This window comes from Equus caballus, chromosome 8 (genome assembly GCF_041296265.1).
Source record: "Equus caballus isolate H_3958 breed thoroughbred chromosome 8, TB-T2T, whole genome shotgun sequence".
NCBI lineage: Eukaryota > Metazoa > Chordata > Mammalia > Perissodactyla > Equidae > Equus > Equus caballus.
Window position 1 is genome coordinate 3,903,189 of NC_091691.1, and position 26,654 is coordinate 3,929,842.

General features: G+C 48.5%; 1 protein-coding gene and 1 long non-coding RNA gene across 2 annotated transcripts; one reads left to right on the top strand and one right to left on the bottom strand.

Moving 5' to 3' along the window:
* Positions 1-4,659, top strand: LOC138925317 (uncharacterized). Its single transcript, XR_011441289.1, has 2 exons — positions 1-484; positions 2,280-4,659. It is a non-coding gene; the product is annotated as an uncharacterized lncRNA (long non-coding RNA).
* Positions 4,660-5,178: 519 nt separating this feature from the next.
* LRRC74B (leucine rich repeat containing 74B) lies at positions 5,179-26,049 on the bottom strand. Its single transcript, XM_070275935.1, is given in 7 exon segments — positions 5,179-5,759; positions 16,528-16,530; positions 20,617-20,692; positions 21,706-21,821; positions 22,805-22,914; positions 25,774-25,866; positions 25,869-26,049. Coding segments are annotated over 7 exon segments (735 nt in total). The 3' UTR covers positions 5,179-5,603.
* Between the last annotated feature and the right edge of the window lie 605 nt (positions 26,050-26,654).

Sequence of the window (26,654 nt, forward strand, 5' to 3'; positions counted from 1 at the left end):
GATGCTCTGAAAGCCACTGCTCTTAAACCACAGTAAACTGAGCAACAGAAGGGTCCATGTGCCAGATGGAGAGGCCCACACAAGATCACCCACCGTTTCTGCCCTGCACATGCACAGCGATGACTCCTCAAGGCCAGGCTGGAATCCCTCTCTGACAGCCTCCCACTTTGTTGCCTTGTCTTTTCAGATTGACAGCCAGGCAGCATCTGTGTTAAAAAGAACTTCTCCCATTTCTTAGAACTGCGTGCGAGGCTGAGAATTCTGGAGGTGGCTTCCAAGATATTTACAGCTCTGCCATCTGTTTAGAAGTTGTTGTTCCATCTTTCAAATCTTTCTTCTGCCTGCTCAATCTAGAGCAACCCTCTTCAGCAAGAATGTGGGGATCTTGTGGCCTCTGCCTGTTCCGTCGTTCCCAGTCTAGCAGAGCAATGTCAGCATGAACCTGTAGACACGAGTGAGTCTCGTTCTGTAATCTCCAGAAAAGGTATGGTTTATATCATGTAGAAGGAGTTTATACTCACTTAGTGTGATGTGTAGGCAATTATGCTATCCTCTAAGAGTAAGACCTGTAAGTATTCTCTAACAACTGCCTTGCATCACTTTTTTGAAGATAAACTTTGTACGTTTTTTGAAATTAAGAAAATGACTACATATGAAGAGTAGACAAGGAAAATAGGGTATGTGATTTCAGTAAGAGAAAGTATGAAGGATGAAGATGCATTTTTTGTTAAAGGAAAATTAGAAAGTAATTTTATCCTAAAATAAAATGATTGTTCAAAAATAGGAAAGAAAAAGAGAGGACAAAACCTAAATAAACATAGAAAGTTGCAGAAGGTTTATGAAAAGGGAATCTTTAAAAAGAAATTGTGTTGTATGGTCAAGCTGGGTAAGATTGAAAAGAATTTATTTAAAAATGAATTTTAATATCGAAAGGACACTGGTACAAAATTAGAATTTGGTTTTTCTCTTTTTTGAAGGACAAAGTCTTCTCAGATTATTGGTCTGCTCTTTATAAGAAATTGTAAACAAAGTTTCTTTACCTTTAATGTAATCTGCCTAGGAAACAGATTCTGTGTTTTATCTTTCCCAAGTCTTCTGTTACATAGAAAAGCTGGGTTTTGCTCAGAACTATGTAAGTGTGTTGACCCTTAAAATCTCTTTTTCACTTTGGTTAAATGGATAATTAAGTATTGTTTCATAAAAATCCATGATATTTTTGGTGAAATGTTTTAAAACCTTTTCGATATTTTTTGACAAACTTTCAAAAAATCAAATTCTAAATAGTCTTTTTATTGACCTGAGAGATAGTAAACTAATTAGGCTTATTTGATATGCTAAGTTACACGGGAAGCATTGTCAAATAAGGAATAACAATTAGCCTTCTTGATGTTATGTCTTTATAAGTATAGGTTATAAGAGTTCCAGGAATTATGTAAACTTCCTGGGAGTCTAATGTGTCCTGGAATAAAATGTGTGTCATGAAAATTGAGGCTCACAGTAAATATCAGGAAAGCGCCTCAGCTGACTTCCCTGCAAAGGCAGCGACAACAGAGTCTATGAAGGTTGTGACACATGTGGATGAAATCCACTCTGCTTCTCTTGCAAAAAAAAAAATTGGCCTCTCATTGACAGACTTTTGCCATCCTGATGTCCTTGTAACACAGCAACAGTCTGCTCCTGACTCAGAGAAAATAAGGAGGGTGAACAATGGCTGTAAATTCAACAAACAGTAGGGGCTCTGGGAAACCCAAGACGGCTGCTTGGTTCTTCCCATTTCCTGACAAGCTCCATTTTTTTCTTTTTTACATTCCTTCACCCACCACAGTGCATTAAGAGCCACTATTCTTTCCGCAGAGGCCTCAGAACTCCTCCCTCTGGGACCTGTGAACATGTACAGCTGGATTTCATTCTATTGCTACCTAGTATGGGTTATTAACATGTTCTTGTTACTGTCTGTGTTTCCTGGATGGGTTAAAGCCTTTCCCTTGCCACAAAGCTGATGCCCTCACAATGGCAGAGAAACTGCTAGAACACAAGCTTCCCACTTGGGATGTACCTACCACAATCCCCAGTGATCAAGGCACCCGCTTCACTGGGCAAATCATACGAATCTTAATGAAAACCTTTCAAACTTCTTGGAATTTCACTATTCCCATCATCCTCAGTCATCAGGCAAAGTCGAGAAAACTACTGGAAGAACTGGAATCAAGCAGAAGAAATAGTAAATTACTTGAGACTATGTGAACTGAGGAGGATGTTCTAATGTTTTGTTTTTCCAGATTTAAAGAAATCTTTTCTCTTAAGCCATCGACAGTTTGGTAGGACACACCTTTGTGAAGAAAAATGAAACATTTATCTTTTCTCTGTACCTGATCCCTCCAGAATTTGGAAACACTCAGTGAGTATTCTTATTTTCACTTGTATATATGATCAGGCCAAGTTTTAATATAAACAAATTAGTTTTACTGTGATTACCTTGGCCAAAAAAATTGAGGATATTTGTAGAGAGAAAAATTCTGTTTGCACCTTTGTAGACATTAGATTCTAGTCCTGTTAATTATCTTGAGGTTTGTTGCATACTGTGGACTGGACTCCCCTGGCCTAAGGTATTGCCTTTGCTGACTGTTGGCAGTGCCCTCTTTGGAGAACATGGACTAACTCCACATGGGACAGTCACCAGCAGATCGGTGTCTGTTGGTCCACAACCTTCTGCTGCTCCCCTGTTGTCTTATGTGAGTGTGACCAGCTCCTGTGAGTCTCTACTGTCTTATCCCCAGCCCATCATCAACAGGTTAAAGACACTTTCCTGGATCCCAATTTAAAGGATCCTGTTGGTCACAGTCTCGAGCCTGGTGACTGGGCATTCTGGAAGCATCCTCAGAGGAGGACAGCCTTCAGCCCCACTGGAAAGGACCTTACCAAGTGCTCCTGACCGCTAAACACTGCTACAGAACTAGAAGGCACTGCATACTATGTGCCCCTTCTGGGTACACCTTCCAGCTACAGGGAACCGTGAGCTTATGAATGTCTAGACAGCTGGCATGTGGCAGGACAATGCCTTTAGGATATTATAATATTTCTTTTCAAATTCTTTTTACAGGAGAAACTCAACTACAATCTCATAGATCTAGGCGAGACTTGGAGACCACATTTTACACCCCATCTACTCTCCACTGATTACCATTGCCAAAGGCTTTGTCCCTTGGATTCATGTTGTCCATGTGACCTGTTGATAAAAAGTTTATCCCTAACCATAGCTACACTGGCAAATTCTACCGCTCGAACCTTAGCTCAACAACAACGATTCCTGATCCCCTAGTCAGGGTCATATTAGATAATCGCATGGCACTCACTTATTTCCTTGCAGAACAGGGTGGCATCCATGTTGTAGCCAACAACCTCTGCTGTACCTGCATCAACTCTGCTGGTGACATTGAGAAATAACTTGGAAAAATTATTAAAATATCACAGGATGTCTCCAGTCCAATGTCTTTCAATGACACTCTCTGGTTCCCTATCGATGTTTTCAGCTGGCTTCCTTCAGGTATAGGTGCTTGGATGAGAGGAGGACTTCAAACACTGCTTATGATTATTAGAATTGTGCTATGTGTATTTGTATTTAAGCTTCTTATGCTACTACTCACTCAGATCTTCTCCAAGTTACACTAATAATTATTGTCCTGGTTTGCATGATCTTTGTCACCTTCAAGCTACTAATGACTTGCATTTCTCAGTGTTGTGTGTCTCTACCTCTAGAATAATAATTGTTCAGTGACTTGAGATGATTGACCAATCTTCAAACTCCGAAGGACTTGATACTTTTCCAGATAGAGACTGTGCCTAAGACTCATTTCCTGACCTCCTCCTCATTGCTCAGATGCCGCCAGAGCCTCTGACTACGTTGCTCTTACTGATGATTGAGCACGTTGCTCCCCTCAGCAAAGGACATGACTTCCAAGAAAAGAGCATTCCTAGCAATGAGGGAAATATCAATACATCAAACACTTGATCCAAGATGCTTTCTGCTGCAAGGTCTTGATCAGAAGAGGAAATGTGGACAGTGATAACAAAATGGAGTAACATCTGTCAAGGCTTCTAAAATGGAGCTGGGAGGCCATTAAGGAAATGGGACTCATGGAGGCACACCACTCTCTACCCAGATGGAATGTTAACTTTTTTTTTTTTTTGAGGACAATTAGCCCTGAGCTAACATCTGCTGCCAATCCTCCTCTTTTTGCTGAGGAAGATTGGCCCTGAGCTAACATCTGTGCCCATCCTCCTCCTCTTTATATGTGGGATGCCTACCACAGCGTGACTTGCCAAGCAGTGCCATATCCACACCCAGGATCCGAACCGGCGAACCCAGGGCCACTGAAGTGAAATGTGCGAACTTAACAGCTACACCACTGGGCTGGCTCCTTGGAATGTTAACTTTTGAGCTGTGCTTCTCTGTAGTCATCTTGACCTTCTTTCAAGAAATATGCTTACTCTCAAAGATAAGAACTTCCTGCCTTAGAGACAGCCTTAGCAACTGATCACATATAGCCAAGAAGTAACAGTTGTTGCCAGCACCAATCACAAATTTTGCAAAACGACCTGTGTAATTTTTCTCTTTTTGTCTCTATAAACCCTTACCTCCTTGTTTTCCTCAGAACACAATTTGGGTTTCTGCCTGGATCTGCGTCTCCCAAGTTGCATTTCTAATTGTCCAAAGAAATATCTGCTATTTGAAGTGTAGTGGATTTTTCCTCAGTAGACACCTCATACTTCTGGAGGCCAGGATTCCCGGATCCAGGTCTGGGAGGGTTGATTTCTGGTGAGGCCTCTCCTCCTGGTCCACAGAGGGCTGCCTTCTTGCTTTGCTCACATTGGGGAGGGGGAGAGAGCAAGTTTTCTGGTGCTTCTTCTGATAAGGATACTCATCCTCTCGGGTCAGGGCCCGCCCTTATGACCTCATTTAACCTTAACTACTTCTTGTCTCCAAATAGAGTCGCACTGGGGTTAGGGCTTCAAGATATGAATTTTCTGGGGATAAAATTCAGTCTACAGCACCCTCCTTCCTCAGGGCTCCAACCACACCATGCACGTGACTTGTAGCCTGTATTACATTGTGTTATTAAGTACTATTTATTTTTCTGATTCTAGAGTAACACATACTTAGAGCAGAAAGTATGTAAAATGCAGAAAAATATAAGGAAAATAAATACATAAACCCCCAACATAGAAATAAATATTATTAATATTACAGGAGTTTTTTTCTGTGTATATACATACATACAGTTTTTTTTACACAATTTGGATCAAACAATATGTGATGTTTTTGGTAACAGCTTTCTTGAGATATAATTCACACACTGTAGAATTCACCTATGAGTGAATTCACCAAATGAATGAGAGAAGCGGGAGGCCCAGATTAGTGCAGGGACCATGGGGGCTAAGGAGGGTGTCTGTGTCTTCATGAAGGCCAGTTCCATAGGACTTACCCTACAGCTGACACGGGGACTCAGTGCAGACTCAGGAAGTAACAAGGCATGGCGAGGGCCAGAACCCTCCATGTGGAAGTTGAAGTGGCCGATGGAAGATGAGGAAGCCACACTCCACAGTCATTTAGGGGCAGACGCTGGTGGGGATGGGCTGAAGACTGGCAGCAACTCTGTTCTGTGATCCACTCTGTGGGCAGAAGTCTTTATGCAAAGCCCTGGAAGAGTGACCTTCACTGACCTGGCGAGGTCATCAAACTCTCTGCTCACCTGGACATCCTGAGGAGAGACCCAGGACCCAGCAGCACTTTGTCACTTTCTGAGAACTTGACTTCTTTTACTCACACACACAGGGTGTCGAAGAAGCTCCTTAGGACAGCTTCTCTTCTATGGATGACAACATTATTACTCTGCAAACTATTAAAAGAGAGAAGGGCAGGGGCTCAGGGGGCTTCCAGGGGCTGGTTACATAGGTCTATGCTGTTTCTGAAAATTCGCCAGTCTCTGCCCTTAATCCATGTGCACTTTGCAGCATAAATGTTGTTCCTCAAAAGGAAATGAAAACCAAATTACATCAGCAACATGGCAGAGTGAACGGTTTTCTTTGTCTCTCCCCCTTCAAACTACAACTAAGTGAACATTCATTGATCGATGGAGGATACTCACACAGCACTGCAGGATGCCTGAGAGACCCATGCTGCTATACATCAGAAGGTAGATGGACTACAACCACAGAGGAGGTGGAGATAAGTGAGAACTCTCCAGCCTCCAGACAGCCCAGTACCCGCAAACAACTCTCTCCCAGCTGAAACACTCATAGCACTGCTGTGGCCCTGAGGGTGGACATGCATATTGGCACTACTGAGGAAACAGGTGACTACAGCCCTAAGCCCGTGTGATTGCTCTTTGGACCAGTGGGAAAGTCCACAGTCTCATTGTGGCCTCAGGCTCAGACTTGATAGGGAGGCCCCGCCCACCAAGCACAAAAGCTAGGCGACCTGGGAGCAGATGTGGCACAGCTGGGCAAGCTAACTGCTGGCCGCATTAAACACACATAGCTCTGCTGTGGCCCTGACAGGGCAAGTGAGATCCAGAGGGATCATGGGAGTGGGTGGTCACAGCCCAGAGCCCCAGCGTGATTACTCCTTGGTCCAGTGGGAAAATCCACGGTCACACAGTGGCCCCTAGGAAAGTCTTAGCTTGGCCCTGGGGGGAGAGGCCCTGCCTACCAAGCACCAAGGCTGTTGCAATCTAGGAGCAGACATGGCGTGGCTGGGTGAGCTAACCACCAGGGGCCTTAAATGCTCATAGGTCTGCTGAAACCCTGAGGGGGCAAGTGAGGTCCAATGGGACCAGATGGTGGCAGAGGTGTGAGTCTTGGCAAACAAGCTCTCAGCTGCCTCAAAAGCCCACAGGACTGCTGCAGTTCCTACAGAGGGAGTATAACTATGTAGATCTGTGGGAACAGGCAGGAGCATTCCAAAGCCCCCATGTGATTGTTCCCACAGTTGATGGGAGACCTCACAGGGCCACTGCAATCCCAAGGAGTGGCCAAGGCTCAGTCAGGAGCATCTGACGGGGATCCTGGTGGGTGCAGATTACACAGCTCCTGCCCCCTTCCTCCAGTGGCAGCAAGTGGAAGCAGTAACCAAACGCTATGCGGAGGGACAAATACATGCCATCTAGCAGTATGAAAAAATATATTAAACTCCAGAACAGAAGGAAAATAACAAGTACCCAGAAAACAATCCCAAAGACACAGAAATCCATGACCTAAATAACAAAGAATTCAAAATAGCTATCATTAAAAAACTCAATGATGGGGCCAGCCTGGTGGCAGCAGTTAAGTTCACACGTTCCACTTCTGCAGCCCAGGTTTGCTGGTTTGGATTCTGGGTGCAGACATGGCACTGCTTGACAAGCCATGCTGTGGCAGGCATCCCACATATAAAGTAGAGGAAGATAGGCACAGATGTGAGCTCATGGCTAGTCTTCTCCAGCAAAAAGAGGAGGATTGGCAGATGTTAGCTCAGGGCTAATCTTCCTCAAAAAAAACCCAAAACCAAACAAACGAAAAAACTCAATGAGTTGAAAGAGAATACAGATACATAACTCAAGGAATTCAGGAACTACATTACAAAACAGCTTGATACTATAAAGAAGAACCCATCAGAAATGTTGGAGCTGAAAAACAATGGATGAGATTAAGAAAAATTTGGACTGCCTGAACACCAGGGCTGATAATATGGAGGGCAGAATTAGCAGTCTGGAGGATAGGAATATAGAAATGCTTCAGATAGTGGAGGATAGAGAACTAAGACTAAAAATAAATGAAGAAACTCTCCAAGAAATATCCAACTCAATTAGTAAATGTAACATAAGGATTATAGGTATCCCAGAGGGAGAAGAGAAGAAGAATGGAGCAGAAAGCTTGTTCAAAGAATTAATAGCTGGAAACTTCCCAAACTTGGGGAGGGAGCTGGAAATCCATGAGACAGAAGCCAATAGATCTCCAAACTTTATCAATGTAAAAAGACCAACTCCAAGGCATGTAATAGTAAAGCTGGCAAAAATCAATGACAAAGAAAACATATTAAGGGCAGCAAGGCAGAAGAAAATAACCTACAAAGGAACCCCTATCAGGCTGTCAGCAGATTTCTCGGCAGAAACGTTACTGGCTAAGAGAGAGTGAAATGATGTATTCAAAATTCTGAAAAACAAAATCTTTCAGCCAAGAATACTCTATCCAGTGAAAATATCCTTCAAATATGATGGAGAAGTAAAAACTTTCCCAAATAAACAACAAGTTAAAGGAGTTAATTGCCACAAGACCCACTCTACAAGAAATTCTCAGGAAGGCCTGCATACCAGAAAAAAAAAAAAAGAAAAAAGGAAAGGGATTACAAAACCCTGATCAGGGAGATACATAGAAAAACAAAATCAGAAAATGGCTGCTCTCTATCAGAACAGGTGAGCAAATGCTTAGGTGTAACATTAAAGATAAAGGGAAGGGAAACATCAAGAATAAATATAATTTTGTCATTTTAACCACAAACTCACAACACAAGAAGAAAAAAAGATGTGACAATAACAACCTAGAAGGGGAAGAGGAATGGGATGGAACAGGCTTACTCTAAGGAAAGAGGATATCAGAAAATAGATTGTCTCATGTATGAAATGTTTTATGCAAACCGCATAGTTACCACTAAACAAATAATTAGAACAGAGACACAAATTACAAATAGGGAGAAAACTAAGAAAACCAGCATAGAAAACTACATAACTGAATTGGTAGTCCAAAATACATGGGACAAGAAACAAAGGAAATGCAGGAGAACCAGAAAACGAGCGATAAAACGGCAGCATTAGGCCCCCACATTTCAATAATCACTCTAAATATAAATGGGTTGAATTCTCTAATAAAAAGACAAAGAGTGGTAGGATGGATTAAAAAACAAGACCCAACAATATGCTGCCTCCAGGAAAGACATCTCAACCCCAAAGACAAACACAGGCTCAGAGTGAAGGGATGGAAGACGATACTCCAATCTAATAGTGAACAAAAGAAGGCAGGTGTCGCCATACTTTTATCCCAGACAAAGTAGACTCCAGGACAAAGCAGGTAAAGAGAGACAAGAGGGGAAGTATATAATGGTAAAAAAGACACTCCACCAAGAAGATATAACACATAAATATATATGCACCCAATACAGGAGCACCAAAGTATATAAAGCAAGTATTAACAAAATTAAAAGGAGATATCAACAACAATACTACAATAGTAGGGGACCTCAACACCACACTAACACCAATGGATAGATCATCCAGACAGAAAGTCAACAAGGAAATTGTAGAATTAAGTGAAAAACTAGACCAGATGGACTTAATAGATATATATAGAACACTCCATCCAAAAACAGCAGGTTACACATTCTTCTCAAGTGCACATGGAACATTCTCAGGGATAGACCATTGTTCTGCCACAAGCCCAGCTGGGCTAGGGCAGCTGGATGGTGTGCCGAGAGACTGAGGAAATGACCCAGAGACTGCGAACGAGACATATGGGTTTATTGGGGCTTACGTACAGGGAGAGTGTCCAGTGGCGGCCAACTGGATGGAAGTATCTGTACACCTTCAACGCCCCCTAAGAGAAACTTGCCTAAGTAGGCAGAGGAACAAAGGCTGCATGCTTGCCAAAGGGCTGTCCTTGGTACGACCAGCGTTCCCAGGAACAGTAGCTCACATGGGAGGGGCTCTGTGTCCCTGTAAGATACGATGTTCTCCTCGTGGGATAAGGGAGGATCCAGGGTGACCAGGCCAAGATCGTTCCAAATCCTGGTAGCTGGGCTGCCTGCCCAGAAGGGAGCCAGAAGGACACATGGTTGTAATGGGCCTGGGGGTTTCTGCTGAGCAAGCAAGGCCCAGGCCCTACACTCCATCCACCATGTGTCCTAATGGCCCTCACAGTCTTATCGTGTCACTCTTCTGTGGAGTCCCTTGAGCCAGTCACACAGACGAGTGTCATGACCACATTCAACAACAGCAATAGAGAGCACAATGTGAGAATACAAGAAGTAATAAAAAGACAATGACACCACAGAAAATGTCGCCAGGTAGAGGGAAGGGATTGTATCCAAGCAGATACCAGGTCTGGGGACAGGTTGTCAATGGCCCATACGTGAGCACGTAAGGAGGCCATTGCAGAGGAAACATTGTGGGCATAATCAAGGATATATACACAACATTATACTTTGGTTAGGACACAGGTCCCCCCTTGGGCTGCAGTAAACATGTCCAAGGTCATTTTATTTTGTAACACTACTTGTCTCATCTGGGCTGTTTCTTCATTCAGCAGAGTTATCGCATGTCCGGTATTATTGAGGGCTGTTGCCATGTGTTGGGCTAAGGCAGACACTTGCCCTTCTACATCTACAACTGCAGCTTGTGGATAAAAGACAGCGAAGGGGTAAGACCACCCTGCAGTACACTGCACACGATGGTGATCACGGACTGCCCCCCAGTTAGAAGGAAGCTGTTGAAGGGAAGACAGGATGCGTGCAGGGATGTAGGGGCGCTCCATGTGCAACTGCCGGTCCAATTATAGGGCAGATAGGGCCAGCCGTGGGCACCACAAGCCCACAACCACCCCAGGGAGAGGCATAGGCCCCTTTCATTGTGTTGTCTTGTTTTCCCAGCCACTTCTCAGCAGTAATGATAACTGTTTGGTTATACATTGCTTTAGGTGTCCACCCCATATTTTTTGAAATACTTTTATTTGATGGTGCAGAGTTATGATGACGTTCAATGCACCAGGGAAGGAAACCCTTCAATTCTATTTGTACAGCAGTCAACCATTCTACCCCATCAAAAACAGAGTACCCCACCCTCCGAGTTATGTTAGCTTGCTTATGCACAAGCTGAAAGATATACTTTCGCGTGGCAGCATAAGAGGGTAAGGACAGGCTGCTTGACAGGAGGGGGGTAGAAATGGGAAAGTGGGGGGCACTCTTCCACTCTCTTGGGGCCTTCACTCAGAGGCACTGGCGGCTTGGAGGTGCCATGGTTGAAGAAGGCATGGTTGAAGGTGCCCCATGGTTGAAGAGAGAGGCAGCTTGCTACGTGCCCAGCAGTTGGAGAAATTTTCTATGTCAGCAACGGTGTGTGCCCAAGTAGCGAAGAGGTTGGCAGACATTGTCCTAAGGACAAAAAGTAAGATGATTAGAGGGGACCAGAAAAAGGAGGTCATGACCGTCCAGCAAGATGCATGCAGTTGCCGTGCCTTGAGTTAGTGTGGTACGGGCCTGTGGTTTCAAGCCAGGCCGGCCATACCATACTGCTTGTCCTGTTGGTGTGGGCACCCCAGGGGCAGTGGTGTAAGATAAGGGGGAACAACACCATGCCAGCGAGAAAGGATAAATGTACCTTGAGGAATTGGAGACCCTGGATTGGTGAGTTTGGAGGTTTTGGGTGGCCCGCCCCACGATAAAAGGCATCTCTCTGACAGCCTGCTCCAAGCCTGTTCCCCAAGGAGCTAAGAGACCACACCAGTGGGGCCCCACCTGCCAGTCCCAGGGCCAAGTGACCACGTGGGTCCCGGTGGGGAGTTCTTGTGGCAGAGGCAAAAGCAAGTTGTTCTGAGTGCCCATCTGTGATTGTAGTTTCTCTCCCTGATTAGCTCTTGTTTGTAGATGTGCTGTCGTATCAGGTCCTTGTGTCAACACCTGATATGCTCTGGGTCGAGTGTGTCTCTCATGTTCATTTAGTTGGTGTATTGCCATTGTCAGGCATCTCATCCGGCAGGCCAGAGTCCTGTCTTCTGTCCTTGGTTGTTGTTTCAGCAGGCCATTCATTCATTCCACCAGTCCCACGACTGTGGGGTTGTGTGGCGGGTGAAAATGCCAATGTATGTCCATCTGATCAGCCAATGTCTGCAACTGGTGGCCAGTGAAATGCGTACCTTGGTCACCGTCGATGTCCGTGGGAACACTGGATGCAGCACAGAGGTGTCCCAGGCCTCTCATGGTGGTCTTCTGTGTGGCCCTCTTGCTGGGGTATGCCTGCGGCAGTCCTGTAGACATGTCCACACAAGTAAGAGCATACCAACAGCCATCAGAGAGAGGCAAGGGCCCGAGGTAGTCCAGCATTGAGCCAGGCTGGTTGCCTCTGGCAATTTGGCCTGTGTCCCAGGGAATGGCCCGGGGTCTCTGCAAGGAGCAGGAAGGGCACTCCTGACAGGCCTGCACCACGTCCACAGAGCACAGGGGGAGGCCCCAGGCCCTAGCAATAGCCCAGAGGTTTCTTTGTCCTTTATGTCCAGTCTTCTTGTGTAGCCATTCCGCCACTCTCTCAGCTGATGCTTCTTCCAGGAGGCAAATTCGAGCTAACTCGTCCACCTGTTGGTTTCCTGGTGGCATTGTCGCCTGATGTGCAGACACATGGTACACTGTTATCATCATTCCTTGGACCCGTTGCCAGATATCATCCCAGAGTTCTGCCCCCCACACCGGGCGACCGTTAACAGTCCACTTCTGTCATGCCCATCGGGCCAGCCGTAGGGTGAGCCCTTTATAGACTGCCCACCTGTCCATAAGAGGCATATTGGATTGGGGTCATGAGTCAACACCATCCAGGCAGCCCACAATTTGGCCTATTGACTACCGTACCCGGAGCCAGAGTTTAACCACATGCTGTCATTTGAAGGCTGGATGGCCACTCCTGTCCACTGCAAGGGGTTTTCCCTTGCAGAACCATCCATATACCAGGCCTCCGCCGGGATTGGCCCTTCTTTTTCCTGTACATTTGGCTGGGTTTCAGGCATGGGCACCTCATCTAACGGGGTTGGTTCTTCTGTGGTGTATGTTACTGGTCCTAGGATGGCATGAAATTCTGCACTCAGGAGACTACTGGTGAAGGTCCCTCATTGCTGCACATGTGCTTGCCATTTTGCTAGTGTCTGTGTTTGGGCTGTTCTGGAGTGGGGCCTTTGGAAAGCATCCCGCAGTCACCCCGCAATGGGCAAATAAGTGCAGACTGTGACTGGCAGGGAGCGGGTTATGGGCTCCACCTGCTGAAGGGCTGGGTAAGCAGCACACAGTTGTCATTCCAGGGCACTAGACTGGTTTTCAGCTCCTTTCCACAATTGGGACCAGAAGCCAAGAGGCTCATTTATTGCCTTGCCTCTGCCAAAGACCCCATTTGAACCCGTCTGGGTAACTGGAAACATCCAGTTCACATGGTTGTCCTTGTGTTAAAACACCCCAGGACTGGATTTGTTTTACTGCTACTTCGGCTTGGGCAAGGGCCTCCTACATGGTGGTCTTCCAGTCCCAGATAATATGCTTTGGCACCGACTTTGAAAGAGGACAGGCAGCCTGTATCTTATCTATAACAGTAGCAGGAACCACTTTTGTCTTTCTCTAACAGACAACACCCAAATATTTGACAGACAACCCAGACCCTTGTACTTTGTTGTCATTTATCACCCATCCTCATTGGCATAGGTGGGCGATGAGGGAGGTGGAGGCTTCTTGAAGGTCTGGAAAAGACTCAGAGGCTAACATGACATCATCAATATACTGATGCAAGGCAACATCGGGGGGTTTTGTCCACCGGGCGGTGTTATAGCAGCATTGCCATAGGGTGTGGTGGGAAGTCATTTTGCTCATCGCCACACCCGACAGCAAAATGCTTTTTGCTCCTGTAGACCAATACATTATTTTCACACTTGGCCTCCAGTAGCCCAATACCCAAGCCACCTGCATGGCGCTACAGGGATGGGTCAAGGTCCTTTGGCCCTCCCCCTAGTTGAGGGGGCTGGGGTCTTCCCAGGCTGTCACTGGGGGCGCTGTTAAAGCCACCAGAACAGCATTTGGTTGTTAACTTTGTTCCCAAGGGGTGCTTCCTGCTTCCCTGGGCTGCCACAGTCAGTCACTGCGCAGACTGCTCTCTCTGAGCCTTGCTCAGCCTCAGTCATGCTGCGCTGGAGAGGAGGGAGGGGCGAGGAGTCCTGGCCACCTGCTGCTCGTGTTGGTGTAGGGTGGCTGCATTTACTGTGTTCTCTCTACCCCCACAGGCACTTTCTGCCCTGGCCCGACACACTCTTGGCCTGCCCTTGCTCCTGTGCAGGCACGGGAGCCAGTGGCTGTTTCTGTGACTGCCTTACTTTTGATATTGAAACATTTATTTTAATCTCAGCCAACTTGACCATGCACAAAACTCCTCAAGGTTTTACTTTCACAAACCTTTTGTCACTTACTTTTTACATTTAGAATTTGTCCCATGTCTTCTTTCTTTTTTTCTTTCCCCTTCCTAATACTTTAGAACAAATTTATCTTTTTTAAGAAAACAAAGAAAAATATCTCTATTCTTTATGCCTTCATTATTGAAAACATACATTTTACTTTCCTTGTATAGAGACTTTCTAGAAATAGGTGCTTTCTTATAGAAAATTCCTCAGCATGTACAAAACATGCTTATCGATAAACCCAAGCATCTTTTAGTTTCCTTGAGATAAGTATCCGAAGGCAGACAAATCTGTGCTTAGTAATCATTTCTAATATTTCATCTTGTTTGGAAAATGACCTAGATAATCAGTGAATTTTTATCATTTAACTTAATTTAGCAAAATTCTAAAGTTTCAAGTTACCAAAAGGAATTTGGAAGCTGTTTCTCAAGCATTTATACCATAAAACATAACTATTGTTAAAAAGTCACCCCCCAAATTTTTATCCTTTTCACGTCTATTTAGTTCACTTGCTCCCGGGCTCCACCAGCTCTGCAGCAGTGGAGCCCCTCCAGGTGGAATGCACCTGCTGAACAGGTGGAGGCAGGCGGTGGGACCCGCCCCTGCCAGTCAGGGCCGCTCAGGCCTCTGTCCTTTCCTCAGACTCCCATGGGCGTGTACACAGAGCCTTGGTATTTTTGACTTGAACCGGTGTGCTTCCCTTTCTAATTTTAACTCCTCCTGTAGCTGCCTCACTTTCGCTCTAGCATCCATTTCAGCTTCTGTTGCTAAGCGAACAGCAGCAAGAAGGGGCCACCCCACCACAGCAGCTACCGCCTGGGCTTCTAATTTCCTTCTCTCATCCTTTATCATGCCCAGGACTTCCCCTGCCTTCATCAAAAGCCTCGTATGGTGGAGAGGGGCCACTCCACAGCTGTAGCAATGGCCTGGGCTTCTCTCATGCCCAGGACTTTCCCCTAGGCCCTTTGACATTTTCAGGGCATCCCCATCCTCATGCAGTGGGCCCCACCCATAAAGGATGGTGGTGACTGGCCCCCACAGGAAGGATACCAGCCAACCCAAGATTCCCCCCCACGGATCTCCCTTTCCCATCACCCATAGTCTCAGCACTTACAGGGGTTTCCTCGGCGTCCTGGCTGGCTTGCCAAGTGTTCTGCCACAAGCCCAGCTGGGCTAGGGCAGCGGGATGTTGTGCCAAGAGACTGAAGAAATGACCCAGAGACTGTGAACGAGACATATAGATTTATGGGGGCTTACTTACAGGGAGAGTGTCCAGTGGCGGCCAGCTGGACAGAAGTATGCATACACCCACAACAGCCCCCTAAGAAAAGCTTGGTTAAGTAGGCAGAGGAACAAAGGCTGCATGCCTGCCAAAGGGCTGTCCTTGGTATGACCAGCATTCCCAGGAAGAGTAGCTCACATGAAGGGGCTCTGCGTCCCTGTAAGATGCAATGTTCTTCTCCTGGGATAAGGGAGCATCCAGGCTGGCCAGGTCCAGATTGTTCCAAATCCTGGTAGCTGGGCTGCCTGCCCAGAAGGGAGCCAGAAGGACACATGGTTGCAATGAGCCTGAGGGTTTTCACTGAGCAAGCAAGGCCCAGGCCCTACAACCATATGTTGAGAAACAAAGCAAGCCTCAATAAATTTATGAGGATTGAAATAATATCAAGCATCTTTTCTGACCATAATTCTATGAAACTAGAAATCAATTACAAGAAAAAGGCTGGGAAAGGGGCAAAGATGTGGAGATTAAACAACATGCTACTGAAAGACCAATGGATCATTGAAGAAATCAAAGGAGAAATCAAACATTATCTGGAGACAAATGAAAATGAAAACACACCATACCAACTCATTTGAGATGCAGTAAAAGTGGTGCTAAGAGGGAAATTCATTGCAATACAGGCTCACATCAACAAACAAGAAAAATCTCAAATAAGCAATCTCAAACTACACCTAACAGAATTAGAAAAAGAAGAGCAAACAAAGCCCAAAGTCAGTAGAAGGAGGGAAATAATAAAAATGAGAGCAGAAATAAATGAAACTGAAAGAAAAAAGACAGTAGAAAGGATCAGTGAAACAAAGAGCTGGTTCTTTGAGAAATTAAACAAAATTGACAAACCCTTAGCCAGGCTCACTAAGAAAAAAAGAGAGAAGACTCAAATAAATAAAATCAGAAATGAAAGAGGAGGAATTACAATGGATACCACAGAAATGCCAAAGATTCTGAGAGAATACTATGAGAAACAATATGCCAACAAATTGGACAACATGGAAGAACTGGATAAATTCATAGATTCCTACAATCTCTCAAAACTGAATCAAGAAGAAATAGAGAATCTGAATAGACCAATCACAAGTAGAGAGATTGAAACAAACACTTTCCCCAAAATAAAAGTCCAGGACAAGACGGCCTCTCTGGAGAATTCTACCAAACATTCAAAGAAGATTTAATACCTATCCCTCTCAAACTATTCCAGAAAATTGAGGAAGATGGAGCACTTCCTAACACATTCTACAAGGCCAACATCACCCTGATACCAAAACCAGACAAAGAGAACACAAAGAAGGAAAATTACAGGCCAATATCACTGATAAATATAGATGCAAAAATCCTCAACAAAATATTGACAAACCAAATACAGCAATATGTTAAAAAGATCATACACCACAATCAATGGGGTTTATAAAAGGGACACAGCGATGGTTCAACATCCAGAAGTCAGTCCACGTGATACACTACGTTAACAAAATGAGGAACAAAAACCACATGATCTTCTCAATAGACACAGAGAAAGCATTCAACAAGATCCAACATCCACTTATGACAAAACTCTGAACAAAATGGGGATAGAAGGAAAGTACCTCAACATAATAAAGGCCATATATGACAAACCCACAGCCAACATCATACTCAATTGGGAAAAATGGAAAGCCATCTTTCTGAGAACAGGAACAAGACAAGTGTGCCCATTCTCACCAGTCTTATTCAACATAGTACTGGAGGTTTTGGCCAGAGCAATTAGGCAAGAAAAAGAAATAAAAGGAACCCAAATAGGCAATGAAGAAGTGAAACTCTTGCTGTTTGCAGACGACATGATCTTATATATAGAAAACCCTAAAAAATCCATTGGAAAGCTACTAGAAGTAATCAACAATTGCAGCAGAATTTCAGAGTACAAAATTAGCTTACATAAGTCAGTTGCATTTCCATACTCTAATAACAAACTAAAAGAAAGAGAACTCAAGATCACAAATCCATTCACAATCACAACAAAAAGAATAAAATATCTTGTAATAAATTTAACCAATGAGGTGAAAGAACTATACAATCAAAACTACAAGACTTTCCTGAAAGAATTGATGATGACAGAAAGAGATGGAAAGACATTCCATGTACATGGATTGGAAAAATAAACATAGTTAAAATGTCCATTCTAGCTAAAGCAATTTACAGATTCAATGCTATCCCAATCAGAATCCCAATGACATTCTTCAAAGAAATAGAACAAAGAATCCTAAAATTCATATGGGGCAACAAAAGACCCCGAATTGCTAAAGCAATCCTGAGAAAAAAGAACAAAGCTGGAGGCATCACAATCCCTGACTTGAAAATATACTACAAAGCTACAGTAATCAAAACAGCATGGTACTGGTACAAAAATAGGTGCACAGATCAATGGAACAGAATTGAAAGCCCAGAAATAAAACCACACATCTATGGACAGCTAATCTTTGACAAAGGAGCTTAGAACATACAATGGAGAAAGGAAAGTCTCTTCATCAAATAGTGTTGGGAAAACTGGACAGCCATATGTAAAAGAATGAAAATGGACCATTCTCTTACACCATTCACAAAAATAAACTCAAAATGAATCAAAGACTTAAAGGTAAGACCTGAAACCATTAGGCTTCTAGAAGAAAATATAGGCAATACCCTCTTTGACATCAGTCTTAAAAGGATCTTTTCAGACACCGTATCTCCTGGGACAAGGGAAACAATAGAAAGAATAAACAAGTGGGACTTCATCAGACTAAAGAGCTTCTACAAGGCAAGAGAAAACAGGATTGAAGCAAAAAGACAACCCACCAACTGGGAAAAATATCTGCAAATCATATGTCTGACAAATGGTTAATCTCCATAATACGTGAAGAACTCACACAACTCAATAACAAAAAATCAAACAACCTGATCAAAAAGTGGGCAGGAGACATGAACAGACATTTCTCCAGAGAAGATATATGGATGGCCAATAGGCACATGAAAAGATGTTCATCATCACTGATCATCAGGGAAATGCAAATCAAAACTACACTAAGATATCAGCTTTCACTTGAGGGTTGGAGCTGTGAAGACAGGTCTCTGGAGAGGCTTTGACTCAGGTCTGGACTGAAGTGAATCAGGGTTGGAATAAGCAGTGATTTGGGACTAGACTTTCTTTTAATAATTCGTATTTGGGGTTCTCTCCTTAGTGGTTAACTGCCTTGGAAAAGAATGATAGGTTTTTTTCTACATTAAAAAAGCAAAGTTGAGTGAAAGGGATCCTGATCTCCCTCACACCCGCACAGTGACTCTTTCAGGACCATGATCCCCCTGCAGGCAGTGCGGGCGGGGGAGGGGCCGCCTTGCGAGTGCTGGACCTGCAAATCCAAACATCAGTGAACAGGGAGCATCGTGCCCCTGAGCCAGCTATTCTCTCTCAGCCGGTGAAGAACCCAGGCAGGGGTCCAAGGAGAGGCCAGGGCGGCACCCCAGTCAGGAGCAGGAGTGGAGCCGGAGGGGCGTCAGGACCCACATTCAGGCCTGGGCTGGAACGTGGACTCGGCCGCGCCATGCATCTGGGCAGGAAGCTCTAGGTCTCCCATCCCCGCTCCCTCCCTTAAATGACTCCTCACAGGGCTGCTGGGAGGACCGAGGTGGGGTTTAGGAAAAGCTCTTACAGATAATCCAGCAGTTCCGGGGCAGACACTGGGTCCCCCTGCACAGTCTGGAGAACACCAAAGCAGACACCTGAGAAACACACGCAGAACACTGAGAGCAGCTGAGCCCAGGGAGGCCTAGAGAGCAGCGTGAGAGGGAAGCAGGGACTCCTCATCTCTGCTGACATGGCCGAGGACGGCCCCACCGCCTCTGCTCAGAAGTGTGTCCATGGGACAGAATGCCCTGGGTGAGGCTGCAGGGCCAGGAAAGAGGAAGGGAGTGGATGCTGGCTGAGCACCCACCCAGTGCCCGGCTCTGTGCGGGGGACAAAGACACAGACACACGAGACACACTCCTTCCCGTAAAAGGATCACCCATTGGGGGAGGAGAGGAAAAGGAACATCATAAAAATGCAGCGTGAAGCGTGCAAGGAGAGAATGTGCACCAGCTCTCCTGGGGGTAAAGGTCAGATGGGGATAGAGCCCCTGAGCTGAGCTCTGCAGGTGAGGTGGGCGGAGCTGGGCATTTCAGCAAGAAGAGCAGCAGGAGCAATACAGAGGGAGAAACCGCCCCGTGTGCACGGACACTTCCAGGCAGCTTGGAGCCAGAGGATGGATTTCAGAGCGGGAGGGAAGAGGGGGGCTGGCAGAGCCCAGATCCTGAGGGCGTGCTGTGAATGACACACTGCTAAGCCTGGATTCATCCAGAGGGGAGCTGCTGACGGGTTTAAAGCAGGAGGGACAGGGGCACATTTCTGGTGTAGAAAGATCACCTGGGAGCAGATGGGCAGGAAGGGTCAGAGGGGAGGAAGTAGCAGGAGCACAGGCCTGGAGGAGGGGAGTGAGAAGGAGGAGCAGGTAGCATGAGCTCTCTGCAGGAGGTGAGATGGAGGAGGGAGATGTGGGAAAGAGGGGGACAAGCCCTGGGCTCAGCTTCTGAGGAGAAGGAGGCAGCCCTTAGAGGGAGATGATGTGTCCAGGTCAGACTCTCAGAATCCGATGTCCCTATGGGCCATCTGGGGGACTGTCCAGCAGGTGGCTAGAAATGGGGATCCAGAGCTTAAGAGAGAGGTCTGGGTTCCAGCGAAGGGCAGGAGAGGAGTGAGCCTCAGGCTGGGGAGAGGGTGCTGCAGGGGGGTCCTCTGCCAGATGAGGGAGCTGAGGGCCAGGCAGGGCTGCATCCCCTGGAGCTGGTGGTACTGTCCTCTGAGCTCATGCTTTTGGCACAGTGGTCCTTTTGGACCTGCTCCACCCTCCATTGCACCCTCCCTTCTCTGTCTCCTGCTCTCAGCCCTGCTCAGCAACTCCCTCCCCACTGGCAACCCTGGAGGAAGGAACCCCTGCAGTGCACACAAGGTCTAAGGTGCACCCTTCCGTCACTAGGGTAGGGAGATGTGACAGAAGAGGGATCTGTGTGGACAGGCACAGGCAGGTCTGTCCTGGGGCCTCTCCCATCAGGCCAGCACTCCCAACAGGAGTCCTCAGTGTCTGGTTGACCTGGAGGCCCAGGCCCAGGTTCAGGGCTCCCATCACAGAGATGCAGTTGTTGCTGCAACAGAAGGACATGGGCATTGTGCTGCTTTGCACACGGATCGCCCCAGGGTCCCAGCTGGAGCTGCTGGTGCATCACTGGGTCAGGAGTCACACTCCAGCCTCCACATGCCCTGGGGACCCTGGGCAGGTCAGTGAGTAAAAGCCAGATAATGACCCTGCATCATCAGAGGACTCCAGTGTTGAGGAGATCACCCAGCAAACACACCTAGAGTGACGCCCCTGATGGAGACCAGCCACTGCTTCCTGGCCCTCAGAGCTCAGCAGGTGCTCCCACGTGTTGTGCTCCAGCTGGCACCCTGTCCCTATCACCATGGCAGCAACTGATCAGGAAAACCACTCAGCTCCCTCCCCACATCCTCTTCCTCCTCCTCCTGCTGGACCTGAACTCCAGGCCTCAGCACCGCTCTTGGCCACTTTGTCCTGGAGCCAGTCCCACTTCTCTCTGACTCCTCAGACCCCAGCTCTGGCCTCAAATTTCAGTATCTCTTGGGGCCTCCTCTGGCCTTGGCTCCTTCCATGGGGAGCAAAGGTGACAAGATTGCAGCGGGCAGGCCCTGCTCACCCCAGCAGCCATGACCTGTCAGACCTCTGCTTCTTTCCTTCACTCTGGCTTGCGGCCCCTGCTCTGGTTCCCTGCTGAGGCCTGGGACCCTGCCTGGGCCTGGAGGAGCAGCCCACACACAGCAGGCCCCCAGCAGCCATGAGCTGAGCAGAGCATGTGAGCACCCACCCTGCACCAGGCTTTCTGAAGATGCTTCACACACATGTGTGCAATTCACAGCCCCCGCCTGTGCAGTGGGAATCACGAGCCCCAATGTTCGAATGATGAACTCGAGTGAGAAGGACAGAGCTGGGGGCTCTCGGATTGTGGCTCAGGCCCCATCATGGGTAGACTGTGGTAGTTTTGGGAATTAAAGTGTTGAACAGCAGCAAGATCATGGAGACCCTGGTCCTGGGGTGGCTATGGGCCTGGAGACTGTGACACAGGGGGCACCCCATGCTCCTCACCTCATGTTGAGTTCCTCCAACATGTTGTTGATCTTAAGTGCCTCGCTCACCACGGAGGCTCCAGAATCTCCAAGGCCATTGTGTGAGATGTCCAGGGCTCTCAGGATGATGTTCACCTGGAAGACAAAAGAGTTAAGCCATGGGACCACATGTGATGGTGGAGAAAGTCATGAGCCACAGTCTCAGAGCCCAGGAGGCCCAAAGTGCACAGAGCACAGACCAAGCATGGAAGGACAGAGTCTAGGTTAGAGTCTGTGGTTTGGATGGGGGTGACGTTAGAGCTGAACCCCTGTAATCCCAGCAGAGAGAGGATGTGGATGTGAATGACGCTCAGGGCCTAGGGGCTGCCACATGGCAGCAGGCCCCAGAGACACAGTGATCAGGCCCCATGCCCACTTGGGGGCCTCTCGAGCGCAGGGACCCAGAGGCACAGAGCAGCCCAGGGGCCCAGAGGGGCTCCCGTGAAGGGCTGCTGGGGGCTGTGATGGGGAGAAGAGTGGAACTCGTGGATGTGCTGGGAAGACAGAGCCTGCCCTGCCACCTTGTGGGCAGAAGCCCAGGTCAGCCCCTGTCAGAGGGCAAGGCAGCGGCTGCCATTCCTTGAGGGGGACCCACATAGGGAGCTGGCACCAGGAGCACTGCAGGCCCCTGTGCCACCCTGACAGGGGCTGGAGCCACCCGTTCCCAAGGCCTACAAGCCACCACATCAAGGGAGTAGTAGGTGGGCAGTGTGAGAGTGTGCTGGGACCCAAGGGTGCCAAGGTGTCATCTCAGGAAGTATCTGCATACGCCCAACAGTGAGCATGTGTCACCAGACTGCACCATGTCCCCACCAGCCGAGTGTCTGTTTTATCTGGAGAAGGTGTGTGACAGTCAGCTTTGCACCCCTCAGTAAGTGATGAGAGAGTGGGCACGGGGGGGAGGTATATTGTCATCATTATGTGGAGCTGGGAACATTAAAGTCACTTAAAGAAACATTCTTTAAATTCTGCTGAAAAGATCCAAGGTTCATTTCTGAAGAGCTGCAAAGATGGGGAATGGCACCTGGGAGACCTGCCCCCAAAAGACAGGCCAGAGGGGCTGGGGGTGGGGCTCATACCTTCACTCCCCTGGCAAAAGCCATGGATCCTGGGCCTCAAAGGTGATTCCAGCTCCTCTTAAGGTCGATGAGTCCTGTCTTTTCTGTCAGGGCTGGTCCAAGTGTCCACCCTTCAGAAACACCAAGAGAGACCTTCTTATTGACTGTTTACTCCTTCAGAAAATGATACTGATGCCCGCTGTGTGCCAGGACCTCTGCTGGGCATGAGGGTCATGGAGTTCAACCTAACATGGGCCTGCCCCGCCCTCGAGGATTTCACATTTAATGAGGCTAGACGTGAAAACAAATTAGTGGGATGGGAGCTATTCTAGACTACAAACATGGAAGTGTGGGAACAGAGTGGGAGCTAACCCTGTCGTGGGGGGTTCAGGAAAGTGAGGAGAGAGGTGATAACCATGAAGACTGAGGGACTCCCCATGCATGTGTGCATGTACATTGGAGCGCAGACACAAGAAAGAGCAAAGTGTGGAGGGAGCACGGGGTAGGGTGGAAATGCATGCTGGTCTGGTGCTAGCAGTGGGTAGGAGGAAGACAGTGAAATGAGGTAACAGCCATGGGCACTTGAGAGATGCTGGGAGCCTTGAATGCCAGGACAAGGGGCTTGGGCACCATGCTATGGATGGTGAGGAGGCAGGGAAGGATTTAAGAAGTGACAAGGCTGGACTCCTTAGCGGTGGATGTAGGACGTGGACTGGGGTCGGCAGGAGTAGAGACAAGAGGCCAGGGGACTGTTGGGAGGCTCATGCCATATTCTATAGGCAAGAAGTGACAAGGCCAGCACAGCTGTGGTGGAGAGGAGGCAGGGGTGGTAGAGAAAGGAAAGTGGGGGTCGTGTGGGGTTAAGAAACCCTGAGAGACATTCATGTAACATGGACAGAAACCCCACCCTCCCACCCACCCTTCTCCCTACTCTGTCAGCACTCAGCCAGTCTGACCTGCATCCAATTCTCAAAAGTGCAGGAACCAACATGCTTCTGGGCTGTCCCCCTGTGTGGAAATGTCCCCCTGTGTGGAAGTGACCCCCTTCTCCACCTGGCTAACAGCTCCTCCTCCTTCTCACCTGTGCTCACAGTGTCAGGAAGCCTTGCCCACCTGGATGGGATGGGCTGCCACAGGCCCCATGCCCACTGTGCTTCCCTCCTTCCAGTCTCTGGCCATCAGACCTCTCTCTGCCTGGCCAGTCTCTCCCAACAGCCCAGAGGCCCTCCGGGACCTGAATTTGACCCCTCTCCATGGTCCCCGCACCCAGCACAGGTCTGGGAAGGCAGGTTTGAAGAAACGCAGAGAGGAAAACAGATGCACTGACTGGGCAGAGCGCTCAGCCAGCCCGCGGGGCCTGACGCGCCTGGGCGGGCACTTTCAGCACCGCGGAGAGCTCCCTGCAGGAGGGGCGGCCCCCGCGCGGCCTCCCTGAGAACAGCGCGCAGACTCCTGGCCCAGCGCCAGGTCTCAGCCCCAGGCTCCCAGATGCGGGAACTTCCCCTTCCTCAGACCCTTCCAGGCTGGGTGGAGAGGGCCGTGGTCTCCCACTGTGTAGGGAAGCCCCTTCCTTGCTGAGCAGCTGGAGGGTGAGAAGGTTCTTCTACAGGCAGGAGTCAGCCTCCTGTGGTTCCCAGGCTTGGTCTTCGTGACCCCTGCAGCCAACCTATATGGCAGGTGCCACAATCACCATGGGTCAGGTGGGGAGACTGGACACAAGCTCCTCCACCTTCAGGAGTCGGGCCCACCCACAGAGCCCCACTTGGGGAAACAAGATGGCCCTGCGGAGTCTGTCCTTCTCCAGGCTGGAGACTGACCCTGCCGTATTTGTGCAGCCTTCACAGGCCTCAGCCTCCAGCCCCTCCCTCCCGGCCACCTCTCTGGCGCCTGCCCTCTGACCACGCAGCCCAGAGGGACGCCTACACTTGGTTTATGGAAAGTCTGAAATGAGCTTCTCTCGTAATTTCACAGACCTCCCACGGCAATTTTCTTAGAAGGTAAACTGGCTCTCTGGCAGTCAGATCCTAGGGCTGATTCCCACAGGCCAAGGCTGGTGCCAAGCAGCTTTCAACTGCTCTGAGAAGTTTGAGACAGAGCAGACTCCCAGACTTTCTCAATCAGCTGGATCTCCTGGGGCATCTGCTAAAATGCAGATGCACAGGCATCCCCACCAGGAGTCTGGTTCAGCAGGGTCAAGGCCCAGGAATCTGTATTCCTAATCCAGGGTCCCAGGTGATCCTTATAATTGATTGGAGTGTGAGGACAGGCAGGTAGTCCCAAAGGGAGGCATGTACCTCCCAACAGAGACAGCCCATGCAAAGCCCCGGGGGCACAAGAGAAAATGTGAGATCAAGGAATCCTACTGATGTCTTCCACAGACTCAGAATAAAATCTTCATGCCTTTTTCCATGATTTGTGGCCCTGCAGCCCCCTGTGGCCTCTCCACCCCACAGCCTGGCCACTCTCCCCTGGCCCAATAGCCCTGTCACACTGGTGTCAGTCAGTCTGAGAAACAGGCCTGTGTCTTCACTGTTCCTCTGCTTGAAATGCTCTCCCAGTGGTCCTGCCATGGCTGATTCCTCCCCACCCTGCACATTTCAGCTTCAATGTCACCTCCTCACAGAGGCCACCCTGGCCACCCCTCTAAGCAGGGATCCCCATTCTTCTCTGGAATCACGCCCTGTTTGTTCCTCTGTAGCACCAATAATTATGGAGAATGACCTTGTTAATGTGTGTTCCCTGAGGCCAGTCCTCTGTTTTGTTCATGCTGGGTTCCTAGTGGCTAAGTCAGCACCCAGCACAGGCAGCGGTGGGCACTGAGACATCCAGGGAGGAGTAAGAGTTCTGTGTGGAAGGAGTGGGTAAGGGGCAGGCCGAGGTGGGATGTGGGGAGAGGGGCCAGAGCACGGATGCTCAGAGTGGTCCTGCCAACCTCCACCCACCCCTGCCCCAGGAAGCCGTGCCCCACCGTGGCCCAGGCCAGATGGGACCTGCTTGGTCACTCAGCTTGCTGTAGCTCAGGTCCAGGGGTTTCAGGCCCATGTGGGTCAGCAGGAGTTCAGCGAGGTACTGGGCCGCCTGCCCCTCAGGCCGTTCCCCGCCAGCTGTACCCTCTGCATGGCTGGGGTCACTGACAGGGCGGCACACACAGCCTAGGTGCCCACCGCTCCTGGCTGGTTCTCCGACAGGTCCACATCTGGGGGCTGGCACCACTCCTCAGTCAGTGGGATCCAAGTCAGGCACCACCCTCCTCCACCTTCCTCCATCCCCCAAAGTCCAGGCCTGAGGCAGAGGAAGGGGCTTTGCAGGCGACTCCGCGACCCATGGGCTGGATACCCCACCCCACCCCATGTGTCCATGAGCTCCTTTGTCAAGGGGTTAAGACCACCTCCTTTGTGGTGCCGTGGAGGATGCTGGGATGGAGCCACAGCCACTCCGTTGATGACTCGTGCCTGGCAGCAATATAACCCTCACCAGAGTCCTCGCTGCCTCATTTCTGGGGAATGGCAATGACAGCCCAAGGGGCCATGCATGGAGCACGTACACGGGCAGATACTTTGCTGAGCATTTAGTGTTCATCACAACCCTGAGGGCTGAGTGGTATTGTTGGGTCCATTTCACAGATTGGAGACTGAGGCTCAGCCAGGTTGAGCTGCTTGCCCAGGGTCACCCTGATCTTCTGTGGCTGAGATGGCATTTGGATCCAGCGCCACGAAACTCCCACCCAGCCCTCCCTCCTCTCACACTGCCAGCCCCATCTCTGTGTGTGGAAGGACCCTCCCACCCTGCATTCGGGCATTGGGAGGCCGCCACATGCAGGGGATACTGGCCTGCAGAGCAGGGGGCTGGAGGGGTGGGGCGGGTCAGGTAG